Source organism: Phaethon aethereus (genome assembly GCF_964289735.1).
Source record: "Phaethon aethereus genome assembly, chromosome: 26".
Taxonomy (NCBI): domain Eukaryota; kingdom Metazoa; phylum Chordata; class Aves; order Phaethontiformes; family Phaethontidae; genus Phaethon; species Phaethon aethereus.
In genome coordinates, this window is record NC_138602.1 from 2,077,130 (window position 1) to 2,091,425 (window position 14,296).

The 14,296-nt window shown below is 58.2% G+C and overlaps 1 protein-coding gene across 1 annotated transcript in view; it reads left to right on the top strand.

Annotated features, from left to right (window-relative positions):
- ADAMTS10 (ADAM metallopeptidase with thrombospondin type 1 motif 10) overlaps positions 1 to 7,487 on the top strand; it is a 44,743-nt gene extending 37,256 nt beyond the window's left edge. The window contains exons 16-24 of the mRNA XM_082010802.1: positions 529 to 652; positions 1,203 to 1,283; positions 2,708 to 2,871; positions 3,289 to 3,415; positions 4,671 to 4,800; positions 5,463 to 5,667; positions 5,900 to 6,076; positions 6,776 to 6,932; positions 7,313 to 7,487. Coding sequence (XP_081866928.1) covers positions 529 to 652; positions 1,203 to 1,283; positions 2,708 to 2,871; positions 3,289 to 3,415; positions 4,671 to 4,800; positions 5,463 to 5,667; positions 5,900 to 6,076; positions 6,776 to 6,932; positions 7,313 to 7,422 — 1,275 coding nt within the window. The 3' untranslated portion in view covers positions 7,423 to 7,487. The remainder of the gene's footprint in view (positions 1 to 528; positions 653 to 1,202; positions 1,284 to 2,707; positions 2,872 to 3,288; positions 3,416 to 4,670; positions 4,801 to 5,462; positions 5,668 to 5,899; positions 6,077 to 6,775; positions 6,933 to 7,312) is intronic.
- Positions 7,488 to 14,296: the final 6,809 nt, after the last annotated feature.

The following is a 14,296-nucleotide window of genomic DNA, read 5'->3' on the forward strand; positions in this document are numbered from 1 at the left end:
GCAGACAAGCTCCCTCTCTGTCTGTCTCCCTTCCTGTGTCTCTGGGACCTTTTTGCCTCTATGGGGCTGAATATACTGTGGAACAAAAGGGGGATTTCACCATAGGTAGTCACAGCGGTGCTGGTGACCCACTTGCTAGCCCACGTACTGTGGCAGCGGGGCAGAGCTGGAGGTTTCACGTGGCCTCGCTACCACGATGCTGGTGCAGCGAGGACACATCTCTCCCCAGGCTGCTGAAGCTCCCTCAGCTCAACACAGACACCTGAACCTCTGCCTTATCCTGCAGAGCCCTGGGCCCTGCTTGTGCCCCCCGAGCCTTGGACAGACACCCCGGGGCTGTCCCTGGAGGGGGGTGGCAGAAAGATGGGGTTGGGCAGAGTGGTGTTGCTGAGCACTGCCTGGTGTACAGTGCAATGGGGGGGAAGTGAGGCAGGGCGCAGGGCTGGGCTCCCTGGGATGCTGCAGGGCAGCTGTGGGGAGGACAAGGCCCCGCCAGGATGGCTAATTCCCTGCTGCTCCTTCCTCCAGCATGTAGGCTGTGACCGTGTCCTGGGCTCTGACTCAAAGGAGGACAAGTGTCGTGTGTGTGGGGGAGACGGCAGCTCCTGCGAGACCGTTGAGGGCGTCTTCAACCAGTCCCTGCCGGAGGGAGGTAGGGAGCAAGCAGCCTGGCCAGCGCAGCCAGTGAACCCACCCACAAGTCCCTTCTCGACTTCACCTGCTCCTGGGACGCGCAGGACAGGCAGGGACATATGAAGCACCCCAAAGGGTAGGACCAGGCTGCAAGCAGGGAGCAAATCTCTCCTGTTCACTAACCAAGCCATGCCCCAGCCACTGTTGGCACCCAAGTCCCTGATACAGAGTGCCAAGCTCCTTCCCTTCTTCCTAGCTCACGTCGCCCTCAAGCCAGGCTATGGAGATGCCCATGGAGATCCCAGCTCCACAGCACCTCGCCAGCATGGCTGGTCGCATCACGAGAGCCCACACTGCAAAGCAAGCAAGCCACTGTCCTGGCGAGCCGTAGTGTTTTTTCCATTTAATTGCAGCAGGTGGCTGAACGAACACCTCTGCACTGACAGCATGTCATTTAGTGTTTAACCCATGGGGAACAGGGTAGCACACACCCATCCAGCCCAGGGCAGGGTTGGCTCCGGGCTCGGAGGCTGAGCATCACTGCTCACCGGCCCCGGGATGTCTCACAGGTTACGAGGAGGTGATCCAGATTCCCAAGGGCTCCGTCCACATCGACATCCGGGAGCTGAACCTCTCCATCAACTACCTAGGTGAGATGGGGCTGGGGGATACTAAAATCCCAGCCAGACACCCCTTGGTCTGCCATTTCCCTGCAGTTAACAGGGCGTGGGAAAGGCCCAGCAAGGAAAATCTCCCACTGCAGCAGAGGATGAGGTTGGGGGTCCCAGCTTGCGATTGGGGGCAGAGGAAGGCAGCCGGGCCTGCTGGCAGAGCAGCCATGTCCCAGGCCAGCGTGGGTTGTATCAGTGTGGCCCACACAGTCCCTCTCTTGCTGTGGCACTGCCTCCGTCCTGTGCTCACTGTTCATCAGCATAACCCTGAGCAAACCCCACACCCCGCTGTTCCTGGCGCTGTCTGTGGCTCCTTGGCATCCCACCCTCTGCCAGCATGTTGGGCTGGGGATTAAAAATAGACCTGCTCACATTTTCCTTGGGCTTAATTTTCCAGCCAGGCTGTGGCTCGTTTTTACAACGGGCTTATTTCTTTCCCCTTGTCTTCTCTTTCTGTCTTCCAAGCAATGGGCAGAGGGGTGGGCAGCAGTGCTTGCTGCTGGCTTGCTGCCGGGTGCCTCCACAGCAGCTCTCTAGGAGCAGGAGCCTGCCCGGACGCCGGCAGCAGTGGGAGGTCGCAGCGGGGCTCTCCGCAGCATCCCTCCAGGCCAGCTCCCTTTGCTGGGTTCAGAGATGCCAACACCCCTCCCTGCCCAGCCCACCTGTATTGGGGACTCCTCATGTCCATCCAGACTGGGTATCTGTGCACTGGCAGCACAGCCCAAGCTTGTATCACTGCTGCCACCAGTCCCTCCTGCTCCCTGCACCCCAGTGGGAGTGGAGGGAACATCCTCCATCCTCGTTATCCTCTCCACCCCAAAGCATCATGGCAATGAGGTTGTTGCCAGCAGTGAGGGCAGGAGCGATGCAGAGCTAGGTGCCAGTGCAGTGTCGGTGGCAGAGAGCGAGCAGGAAGAGCGTGGGAATGCGAGTGGGAACAAGCAAGTGAGCCGATCCCCCTCTAGCGACTCGCTTGGGCAACCACAGCCAGGCTCCTGGGGACCCACCTCCTCCAGTAGCCCCAGCAGCCAAGACCCAATTTGCCCAGCTGGATTTGAGCCTGGCTTCATGGCCACAGCTTGTCACACTGCCAAGTGTCCCCATCACCACCCTGGGCAGCTGGCTGAGCGCCCCGCAGCATCCTCCTGCCACGGTGAGGTGGCAGGCAGGCTGAGACAAGACAGTGGGTACATTAGTCTCACCTCTGCTAGTGACTTTCTGTGACCCTGACCCAGGCACCTACTTTATTTGCCCCACCTGTTCCCTCCCTGTAAAACGAGGCTGGTGAGGTTTACACTCCATTATAGCGGTGCTCTGAGCCTGGCAAATGAGAAGCGCTTGGCCGAAGCTGGATAATGGTGCGTTCAGCCTTTCTGCTAACCCTTGCTCCCCTGTCCTTGCAGCGCTGAGAGGGGAGAGCGGCGAGTACTACATCAACGGGAAGCTCTCCATCGATCCCCCGCGGCGCTTTGACATCGCGGGCACAACATTCCACTACAGGAGATCCCCAGAGGAGCCTGAGTCCCTGGAGGCATTGGGACCCACCAACATCACCCTCTTTGTCATGGTTGGTATACATGGTTCCTTCATACCCCTTCCTGATCTGGTCTAAAGAGACCTTGCCATGACTACATGGGAAATGGAGCTAATCAGCCCCTGTCCTTGATGTCTGGAGTAAAGCGGCACAGAGATCAGAGTAAACTGAGCTAAATTCTCAGGTCTCCTTCCCTAATCTGGCAGGCTTTGGAACAGTTCAATCTTTAAGTGCATGGGAGCTTGTTCTCTGATGGTGTCACCTTCATGGCTGCACCAGTGTCATCACTGGTGGCTGCCATGTCAATGAGGGACTGGAAAGGGAAGAGGGGGATATTTCAGCTGCCCTGGATTTTAGAGAGCGTGCTGAGGTCGTGAGACACCATCCGGACGGTCACAACCATGCTGGACTTCGGTGGCACTGATGCCTCGGTGGTGCCTTTCTCCTCAGGTCCTTGTGCGGACAGAGCTGCAGGGGATCCGGTACAAGTTCAACGCACCCATCGGCAGGGATGCCTCAAACCAGTATTCCTGGCACTACACCCCGTGGACCAAATGCTCAGTGCTGTGTGCGGGGGGTGAGGTTTGACCCCATGTTGGCTGGAGGGGGGACATGTGTCTGCATTCCTGTGACTCCCACGCACTGTGTCTGGGCCACATGAGACAGCGCACAGATGTTAGCACCTGCTTTGCTCTAAAGGAGCTCTCAGGTTACTACATATTCCCACCCTGCACTCAGCCACAGGCAAGCTGGTGTCAGTCAGTATGACCTTATGGGCAGTGTAAGGGCAAACAACCTGGATGCCGTTCCCTGGCTCAACCGCAGGTGTAGGTGGTAGAGGTGATGGAAGTTGGAATGATATCCTTGAAATTCATTTACTTGTGTAATGCAGGACAGGTTAGCCAATTGCAGCAGCCCCTCTGGCCTTCAAATCTACATGTCTGTGAACTGAAATACTGCTGATGCTTCCCTGAACCCCTTGTGCTGGTTCCCGTGGGGATTGACACAAAGCTTTGTGCCGTGTCTCATGGCTCTGGAGAACCAGAGGACAGACTCTTTAGGACGGCCTGTAGCAACAGGACAAGGGGTGATGGTTTTAAACTAAAAGAGGGCAGATTTAGACCAGATATCGGGAAGAAATTTTTCACAATGAGGGTGGTGAAACCCTGGCCCAGGTTGCCCAGAGAGGTGATAGATGCCCCATCCCTGGAAACATTCCAGGTCAGGTTGGACAGGGCTCCGAGCAACCTACTCTAGTTGAAGATGTCCCTGCTTATGGCAGGGGATTGCACTAGATGACCTTTGAAGGTCCCTTCCAACCCAAACCGTTCCATGAGTCTATGAGTCGGGAATTCTAACCTGGCTGCGGGTGACTGAGCTGGTATTCAGAAGAAGAGAGAGGCAGTTTCAAAACCTCCGGGTGCTGACCTGGTCCTGTGTGCTAGACCTCGACAAAGTGTTGCGCCCTCCTGTTCCAGCAATCCCTCCTAGTGTGGCCCAGAAGGTCTCACAAGGCCAAGGTTAGAACAGGTTTACTGGAGGATGGGATCTTTGGAATGCTTTGATCCTCCATCCTCTACAGACTCAGCTGGGTCCTGCCCTGGCTGGTGTGTATTCACCCCATCCATTTATTTTCTGGAGATGTTAGAGGCAAAGGAGGCCTTGATTACGAATAGAGAAGTAGGTTCAGGCTTTGCGAGGCGCAGTGACATGTGGCTGGCCCCCCACATTGCCCATGTTGGAGCAGAGCTGTGGGGCTCGTACCTGCAGCCTGGCTCAGCGCTGGCCTCAGGATCCTCCTCTCTTTCCCCCTTGCCTCTTTTTCTTGGCAGGCAGCCAGATCCAGTCTGTGGTATGCAAGAAACTTTCTGATGGTTCCACTGTCTTCAGCCATTTCTGTAGCCCTGAAACCAAAATGCCGGAGCGTCAGAGACCATGCAATACCGAACCGTGCCCCCCAGCGTGAGTACCATAACTTGGAGCAGATCAAGGGAGTGTGGGTGTAAAAAGCCAGTGTGGAGGAAGGTGAAATTCCCCCCTCTCTGCCGTTCCCAAGTCAGAGTCCCCTGCCACAGTGCGCAGGGGTGACACTACCTGGCTGGAACAGCTCTGCTAGGGAAGGAAGACAGTTTTCTCCTCTGTGCCCCATCATGAGCACAATACAGTGCGCAGCCTGCACAGCTCATGTGCATCACTGCGGGGAAGGGGCAGTGGCGATGCAGGGAGCAGAAACCTGTCTCTACTGTGATGCTCTGTGCACAAAGCTACACCGTGCCTTGCTCGGTGAGAGATGTGCTGAGCCCATGGTGTGTTGACTGAGGATGGTCTCTGTAGTGTGACCCCTTCCCTGTGCTGCTGGGCTGCTGGCAGAAAGGAACCCTCCCCATCTGGTCCTTTGGTGCAGAGCAGATACTCAGTGCAGTCCTTCAGAAACTGTGCCAGCCCCTCCCTGGCTGGCCCTTGCTCCCTCTTGAAGGGGAAAGGGAGATGTGGAGGAACTGTGTGGTTCAGCCAGAGCTGCCGGGGAAGCTGTGGCCAGAGTAGGAATAGGGCTGTGTACAGGAGTATGGGGACAAGGATGGACCACCGTGCCCCTTGCAAGCTTTGTGTTTACATGTCTCCAGGTGGGTGATTGGGAACTGGTCTGAATGCAGCCGAAGTTGCAATGAAGGCGTCCGCACACGCAGCGTCTTCTGCAAGCGCAAGATCTCTGTCACTGAGGAGAAGACCTTGGATGATGCTTCTTGCACCCATCCACGGCCAAAGATGCTTGAGCCTTGCAATAACCAGACATGCCCTCCAGAGTGGGTCGCCCTGGACTGGTCTGAAGTAAGTGCTTAACATCAGCCCTCACCTCTCTGGTGGTGCTGATCCTTAGGAGGACAGTGTCAGTCACTAGGTCAGAGCATCGGTGATGGCCGCTGGCCCTGGAGAACGTAATGTGGGAAATGGTCTTGTAGCTCAGGAGACAGGCAAGCTGGGAGCACTGGTGGGGAGAGCTAGTGCTGCCTCTCTCTGCTCTTTGCCGTACATCCTGACTGCCTATGTTTTCTCTTTGCAGTGCACCCCAAGCTGCGGGCCAGGTTTCCGCCACCGCATTGTCCTCTGCAAGAGTGGTGACCACAGTGCAACTCTGCCCACCTCCCAGTGCTACGAAGGCTCCAAACCCCCGACCAGTATGAGGTGCAACCTGCGGCGCTGCCCACCGCCGCGCTGGGTGACTGGCGAGTGGGGAGAGGTAGGGACAATCCTTTCCATGGGGTTATTGAAGAAGGTTCTGCCTGCCCAGCACCTCAAATCCAAGTGCACTTGAGGCTTTTACCTGCCAGCAGAACCCAGTGGGGCCACCACAACTATCTGGGGGGCAGCAGGACTCCATGGGGTGTTCTTTGCCCCACTTTGGCTCAGGAGGCCATGGTGATGGTGGCCCAAGCACACAGCTGACCCAGGGAGTCTTCTGGGCCTAGCGGGGCCCCACAGGTATCTAGGGGGCAGCAGGGCAGTGAGCATGGGGAGCAGTGCAGTGGGAGCAATGGGCTGCAGAGGTGGGCTGGGCGGGCGGCAAGCGGGGCCACTTCTGGGCCACCTGCCACCGCCCAGCCTAGCATCTGCAGCAGGGCGATGCTGACAGTCCTCCCTTCCCTCTAACACCCCTCGACCTGCAGGGTGACATCAGGGTACAGGAGGCCTGGGAAAGGCGGGTGATTTAGGGCTGGATGGAGAGACCCTTGCTGAGTCCCAGAGGTTTGAGCCAAGCTTTTTGGGAAGCAGGGCTGCAACACTCAGCTGTGCCAGTGGGGTCCCTGCAGCTGCTGGTGAGGGAAGGGATGACTGCATCCACTCTTTGCACCTTCTAAGACCTGGCCGTACCCTCTCCCCTCATGTTATTAAAGCTGTGGCGGCTGCCACAGCTCTGTGCTGTGCTGTTTCCCGGCAGTGCTCTGCGCAGTGTGGCCTTGGCCAGCAAAGAAGATCCGTCCAGTGCCTGGCTCACACCGGGCAGCCGTCCAGCGACTGCGTGGAGACCCTGCAGCCGCCCAACATGCAGCAGTGCGAGACCAAGTGCGAGTCAGGACCTACAGACAACCCTGAAGGTGAGAGAGATGGGGGACTGGTGAGGGATTGCATTGCCAGCCTTGGGGGCTATGTGCTACAGGGACACCAGAGCCAGCACAGTCCGAGTTGGGCTCTAGGTGCTGTGCTGTGGGGTAAGGCTCTCATGGGGAGACCTGGTGCCGTCACGTCTGGCCCCAGGCCAAACTGGCATGCCATGACCCTGATAAATGAAGTATCTGCACCTTGGCAAAGAGAGGCTTTCAGTAGTGAAGTTCTCAGTAGCTTCTTCAGCGTGACTGCATCTTGCTGCTTCCTGGCAAAAAGCCCCCAGGAGCTGGGCAGCAGGGTGCAAAAAGAGCTCGCATTACTCCTCGCCCCTGAGGCAGCTGTAACTCTCTTCCCTCTGTCACCCATCCAGAGTGCAAGGATGTGAACAAGGTGGCCTACTGCCCACTCGTCCTGAAGTTCAAGTTCTGCAGCCGGACCTACTTCCGACAGATGTGCTGTAAAACATGCCAGGGGCACTAGGGACACCGAGTGACCCCCACGGGAAAACTGGAAGGCAAAAGCTACGCCGAAGGGCCACAGAGCCGTGCCCTTCCTCGCTGCCCTGGGAATCTCCCCTGGGTCCAACACAAGACGCTGGTCGTGCTTCCAGTGGGAGCTGGCGTCACCCAAACGCAACCCCAAAGACATGCACCCTTCGCCCCCAAGCTTCACAATCGCAGGTTCCCAGTTAAACCACTGCCAGCCGCTGCAGACACCACCACGGCCCAGTGTGACAGGAGCCGGTCGATGAGTGGTGTGAGAGGGAGAAGCTGGGCAGAGCGCGGCAGCAGGGACATGACTTGAAATTCTGACATTGTTATTTATTAGTAGCGGACCCAGGTCCTGCAGGCGCCGAGGCAGCCACCGAAACGGCACCACTCTCCCCGCTCCTGCCTCATCCCGTTCTGCGCCAGTGTCCCGAGGGCTTCACGGGGCATCACGGTCTGCAGTGGGGCGTCCCCGGGGAGGCTGAGCGAACTGGGGGCTTCTGCCTTTCCCTTGGGGATCCCAGGGGAGACAGGGAGGAGGTTTCAGGTGCCGCGTGTGACAAGTGTGGCTTGTGGCTTCTGGGCGATGGGTGAAGATGAGCTGCAGTGGGGAGTGGGGTTGGAGCAGGAATTTTGTTTCCTTGCTCTGCATCCTGTCACCTTGGGTCATGCAGCAGGAGACAAAGAGCAGGTGACTCAGTGAGCAGAGCGGTGACACCAGTTTAACTGGGAGAGGGGATGATTCAAATTCTCATAACAACCTACTTTGATGGGGGTGTCCCCCTATTTTTCCTTAAAGCCCTTGTCACTATTATGACCATTTTTTATTGCAGAGATACCTCGAAGCGCAAGCTGAGTTCAGGGCCGAGGTGTGCTCGGGGTTGCAGTCACTTAACGGGCATCAAGGACATGCCAGGCTGCAGGAAGCAAAGCAAAGGAGGATGCAGGACGAGAACTGTCTTGGTCACAGCATCCCCATTGCCGAGCCATGACTTGGGACCAGTCTGCCTGCTCTCGGCAGGGCCCTCCCCAGTGAATGCCACACGGCCTCCACAGCTACTTTGCCTCCAAAGGTGCTTTACTTCCAAAGGTGCTTTGCCTCTGAAAGGTGCTTGGCCTCCAAAAGGTGCTTTGCCTCCAAAGTCAGCCTTGTCACATGCCACTGTGGCTTTGGGGTGCTGGTCCCAGTGCCACCCGCTCCTCTGCCCCCAGGAGAGCGCCAGTCATGGGAAAAGAGCAGGCTTGGAATTCCTCCAGGTCACCTCCTGGCCAAATCTGGGCCGACACACGTCTTCTCCATGGGCCACCCGAGCCTATGGAGGAGACCTGAATTTTCAATCTACAAAGCATGTGGGTTTTGTACCATTACTGGTATTACTATTTTCAGGCCTTTTGCATCACAGAGATGGGAAAACTTGTCCAAAGCCATGTTCTCTTCCCCTTGGGGGTCATCCGTAGGGTGCAGGGAGGCGGACAGCCCTCTTTCCCCAGAGCAGACCTCTCTGCCCTGCCAGCCCTCATGTGTTACTCTACCATCTGTATTTTTACCTGCTCATCAGCCGATCGCAGCTTCTCTGGTGCTCAGCAAATCCTGTTTGGCTGTCGAGCGGGCCTTCATTTCTCTTCCTTCCTGGTGTCATGCTCCATTCTGATATGTTGGTGAGGGGAGGGGGTTTTCACCTTTTTATATAGATATACATATAATGAAAAATGTTTAACATACTAACTCTGAGGAGGAGCGACATAACGGCATGATTTATAATAAAGGAGTAGCTACGAGCCCGGGCACAGCTTCTGGTCCCAGTCTTGTTTCTCGAGTGCCAAGCCTGGGCTCTGGGCAGCCCCACACCACAATGCTCCTTGTGCTCATGCTGAAGCAGGGGATGGGGCAGCAGGGGAGGGTTTTCCCTGCAGCCTGAGTGACCGGAGCAGGTCGGAGAGGTGGAGACTCGCACCGAGCTGCTGTGTGGCACGTTAGGAAGAGGCTTCCCCTTGGCAGACCTGTCGCGGGTTGGCTGTGCACCCGAGGAGCACACAGAATCTGTATTGGCAATGCTGGTTTGGGATTTGGGGGGAAGGGAGTGTTTGAAGAACTACATGTCTGAAATACCACTGATGCTTCCCTGAACCCCTTGTGCTGGTTCCCGTGGGGATTGACACAAAGCTTTGTGCCGTGTCTCATGGCTCTGGAGAACCAGAGGACAGACTCTTTAGGACAGCCTGTAGCAACAGGACAAGGGGTGATGGTTTTAAACTAAAAGAGGGCAGATTTAGACCAGATATCGGGAAGAAATTTTTCACAATGAGGGTGGTGAAACCCTGGCCCAGGTTGCCCAGAGAGGTGATAGATGCCCCATCCCTGGAAACATTCCAGGTCAGGTTGGACAGGGCTCTGAGCAACCTACTCTAGTTGAAGATGTCCCTGCTCATGGCAGGGGATTGCACTAGACGACCTTTGAAGGTCCCTTCCAACCCAAACCGTTCCATGAGTCTATGAGTCAGGGATTCTAACCTGGCTGCGAGTGACTGAGCTGGTATTCAGAAGAAGAGAGAGGCAGTTTCAAAACCTCCGGGTGCTGACCTGGTCCTGTGTGCTAGACCTCGACAAAGTGTTGCGCTCTCCTGTTCCTGCGATTCCCCCCAGTGTGGCCCAGAAGGTCTCACAAGGCCAATGTTAGAACAGGTTTATCTGAGGAGGAGAGATCTCGGGAACGCTTTGATCCTCTGTCTTCTGCAAACTCAGCTGGTGAGAGATGTGCCCAGCACAGGGTGCGTATTCGCCACAGACGGTCTCTGTAGCGTGACTTCCTCCCGGCACTGCCATGCTACCTGCACGCTGGAAAGGGCAAGGGAGATGCTCTGTGAATATCTGGGGGCAGGGCAGTGCAGGGCGGGGAGGAAGAGCCCAACTAGCACTTGAAGCTCCACCATATTTCAAGGGAGATTGATGGATGGGTGGATGGAGATTAATTGATGGATTGCTTGATTGATGGCAGGGAGGCACGTGCAGGCTGACTGCACTACGGCCTCGGCTCCTCACCCACCGCATACCTGGCCACTGGTGAGGAGCTGGGCCCACACCCATAGCGTCTTGGGTGGGGCCAGACCCTCTCAGCACAATGGGCTCCGTTCTTCAAGCATAGCCTGGCATCAGTGTTGCAGTACCCAGCTAGGTCTGCTGCAACTGGATCAACCTCCATGGCTTCCTCCTGCTCTTCCAGTGGCTTTGACCTCCATGGACTTCTCATCTTCCAGTGGGTTGACCTCCACTGGTTCCATGTCATCCTCTGCAAAGAGTTTCCACACATCCTCCTTGGTTCAGCAGCTCTTGTAGTTGCCCTCAGACTGCATTTGGCCACTCACTGGACGCTGGGCTGCAGCACCCAGAAGCTGATCATCGCTGCCTGCGGCTTTCCTGCTCCCATCCTGCTCCGACTGCTGGCACTGCAGGCATGTGGTGGCCGGGCAAGGGCTGCCTTTTTATGGGCTGGGGGACAACGGGTGGTGAGAAGGCGGTATGTGACATCGAGAGGCTGTTGTGATGGTGGCCCAAGCGCATGGCTGACCATGGGTTGCTTTGGCTGCTGGGTGCCTGGCCTGAAAGAGGACCTGCTGGGGAAGAGCAGTGTGCCCAGGGCTGAGGCGCCCGGTCCCACCCGGGTGGGACCCACTCTCCACACCTCCCGCTGCCCCACACGTGCTTGGGGAGGAACTGCTGCTCTGGTCAATAGAAGGTGAAGCGGACGCTCGCTCTGACATGGCCAGTTTCCTTCTCTGGGCACGGCTGCTTGTGGTCAGAGCAATCCCTTACAGCCCTGCTGGCTCGCGGCCGGCTGGTGGGCCGCCCCAAGCCTGGCGTTTGCAGAATTGGCCATAAATTTCCCATCAGACCCCGCTGGCTGGCAATATCATCTCTCCTCCAGCCCTGGCCCTGGGGGAAGCTGAGCGCTCCAGCCAGCACCCTCTGCTCTGCAATGCAAAGGCCAATATGTGGTGGGAAAAGAACCACCAAAAACCAGTGGTTATGGGATGTCTGTGAGTAAAGCGGCCGAGCGCTGTCCCCACATGGCGTCAGACCTTTCCTTTCCCTGGAAACCTTTCCCCATGCTCCCTCACGTCTTGGACCTCAAACCTCTCCGATACCCAAGGAGGAGGAGTGTCCCAGCGGGGTGATGGGGCCGGATGGCTGCGCACCCTCCCAGTCACGGGGAACCGTACCAGGTGCCAGCAGGATGGGCAGAGGGGAGCGCAGCCCCGGGGCGGGCTGTGCAGCAGCTCGGCGCTCCCAGGCAGGGACAGCCCTTGCTCTGCGTGCGTGTGGAGCCAGCACGGACCCGCTGCAGCAGCGGCCGGCTGAGCCCTGTGGGTGCCGGTTCCCGAGTCTGTGGGCTCTGCCTGTGCCGTGTGGGGGGAGCGGAGGGGCCATCTCAGGACGGCAGGTCTGTAGGTGACAGCGGGGACATGGCAGTGGAGGACTGAGCTCGGGCCTCGGCTTCCCGCCGCAGCTCTCTTTGCCCCCTCTTGGCTGCCTGGGGGCCGACCACTGCCAAGGAGCTGGGCCCACACCGGCAGAGTCTTGGGTAGGGCCGGAACTGCTCAGCGCGATGGGCTGCCTCCTTCACACGTAGCCCGGGATCAGCGTTGTGCTACCGTCGCATCGAGCCGGGCCTTGCCCACCAGCGTTTGCACACCAGCGTTTGCACACCAGCGTTTGCACACCAGGGCTGCTGCGTGAAGGCGAGTCCATGCGTGCGCGGGGTTTGCAGGAGCGCCAGCTCTGCAGTCGCGGTGGGGACACCGCCGCAGCTGTCCCCCCGCAGCTCCAGCGATTGTCTTTCTGAAATGGGGTCGGCCCATTTGTAGCCAAAATGTTTCTTCAAGTGTGGCCTTATTTACTCAAAAAAACCCGAAAAAAAAAAGGAGCAACTAAAAACATCTTGCTCCTAAAACCACCTCAAAGCAGAGCATCCCCCAGCACTGCCCGGCTTCCCCTGACGGGGGCACATCGAACTGTCGCCTCAGGGCGGGGGAAAGGTTTGGTGAAGGAGGCTCTGAGCATCCCTGATGGTCTCCACCCAGCGTCCGCCCACTTACCCAGGTCGGTGACCCCGGCACCAGCAGCACCCGTCTGCAGCAGACATGGGGTCACCCTGGGCAGGGTCACCCTAAGGCAGCAGAGAGCCACCCTCATCCTCCCCACCCCCAGCAAACCAGCACGAAATGAGGAAGTGGGAGGAGAGAAAAAAAATTAGCTGCAGTTTGTAGTTGCAGCAGAAACACAAAAGCAAAGTGCTCCAGGATGGCCCTGGGCCCTTGGTGACAGGAGGCCCGAGCACCCCGTCCTCGGGGGCAAGACGCAGGGACACCATGGTGAGTGCAAGCAGAGCCCTTGCTGGGCTCCCCCCACCCCGTCTCCCTCGGGCACCCTGGGGATGTCGCCCTCCCGTCCTGCCACCTCAGGGCTGACCCAGCCCTGTTCCCTCCTGCACCCATCATGGTCCTTCGCTGCTTTCTGGGAGGTGCCAGGAGCCCGATGTCCCCGTTGGAGAGGGGATGGTGCTGCCCAGGCTTGGGGACAGGGAGCAGAGCCAGGGCTGGGTGAGGCGCTGGCGCAGAGCACACTGGTGGGGAGCAGCTGGGGATGGGTGCTGGGTGCTGGGTGCTGTGTCGGTGCCCCCAGGAGCACTGACCCGAGCAGGATGGAGGGCACTGGGCAGCGAGGCCTCACTGACACCAAGCAGTTTTGATTTTGCTGTTGCTGGTGTGGTACCCACAGGAGAACCCTTGTGTTCCTCTTGGCCCAACTTCCCACCAGCGCTTCTGGTTTCAGAGCTGCCGGTGCCGGCAGGGTGTGGGCAGAGCGTGGCGCAGGCAGCGGTGCAGGCAGCGGGGCTGCTGGGGGCAGCTCTACCCCCAGGACCCTCTGGGTGTCAGTGCCCAGGGTTGGGCCTTGCACCCTGGCACACGCAGGGAACGGGGGCTGCGGGCAGGACGCGGGGCTGCTGGAAGGGCAGCGGCCAGAGCTGGAAGTTGATCTGGAGTCAGAAGAGGAAGACAAAAGCTCTCAAAATCAGAGGGATGCTCAGGCAGGGAGTAAGGGTCTGCCCAGCGTAGCCACAGCCACGACCTTCAGCTGACAGCTCTGCTCCCTCCATGTCTCAGAGTGATGCTGGTCCCCAGACATTTCTGCGCAGCCAGGAAGGGGACAGTGGCCAAGCCGAAACAGCCTTCTCCCGCCCACGGTCATGGCTGCCTCCTCTGAGCGGCTGCCAGATACTGTCCCCCTCAAGACACAAACGCTGTCCCCGCCTCACCGCTGCCCAAAACCTGAAGATGTTTTGTGACTTCGCGAAGGGCCATGGGGCTGCGCAGCCACAACCCTGACTCCTGCCGGGGCCCAGCCAGCCCCTATCCCCAAAATGCTGGGGGAAACGCCCCATCCCCAAACCCTGCCTGCGCCTGGGAGCTGGCAGGGTTGTGACAGTGATGCAACACCCCGCGCTGCTCTTATCAAGGCTTCTGGTGGTTTTAAGGTGTTGCCTGCATCTGTCCTATCTCAAGTCAAAAGGTGCCACATTGGGCTGCATCCGCTCCCACCTGGGGCTTGCAGGGTTTTTTTGGTGGCTCAGACCTCAGCTTTGAAGAAAAACAGATAATGTTTTGCAATTGGTGCCGCTGGGCTGCTCCCCTCCCTGCCTCAGCGATCCTATCGTGAGCAGCGGGTGCATCAGCAGCACTGGCAGTGGCTGCGACAGTGACAGTCCCATCCCGCAGCCCTTGGCTGGACACTCCTGGGAGTCCTGATGGGGCTCCCCACACATGCGCCCGTCGTGCGTGGGACCACCGTCAGAGCAAAGTCCCTTGTG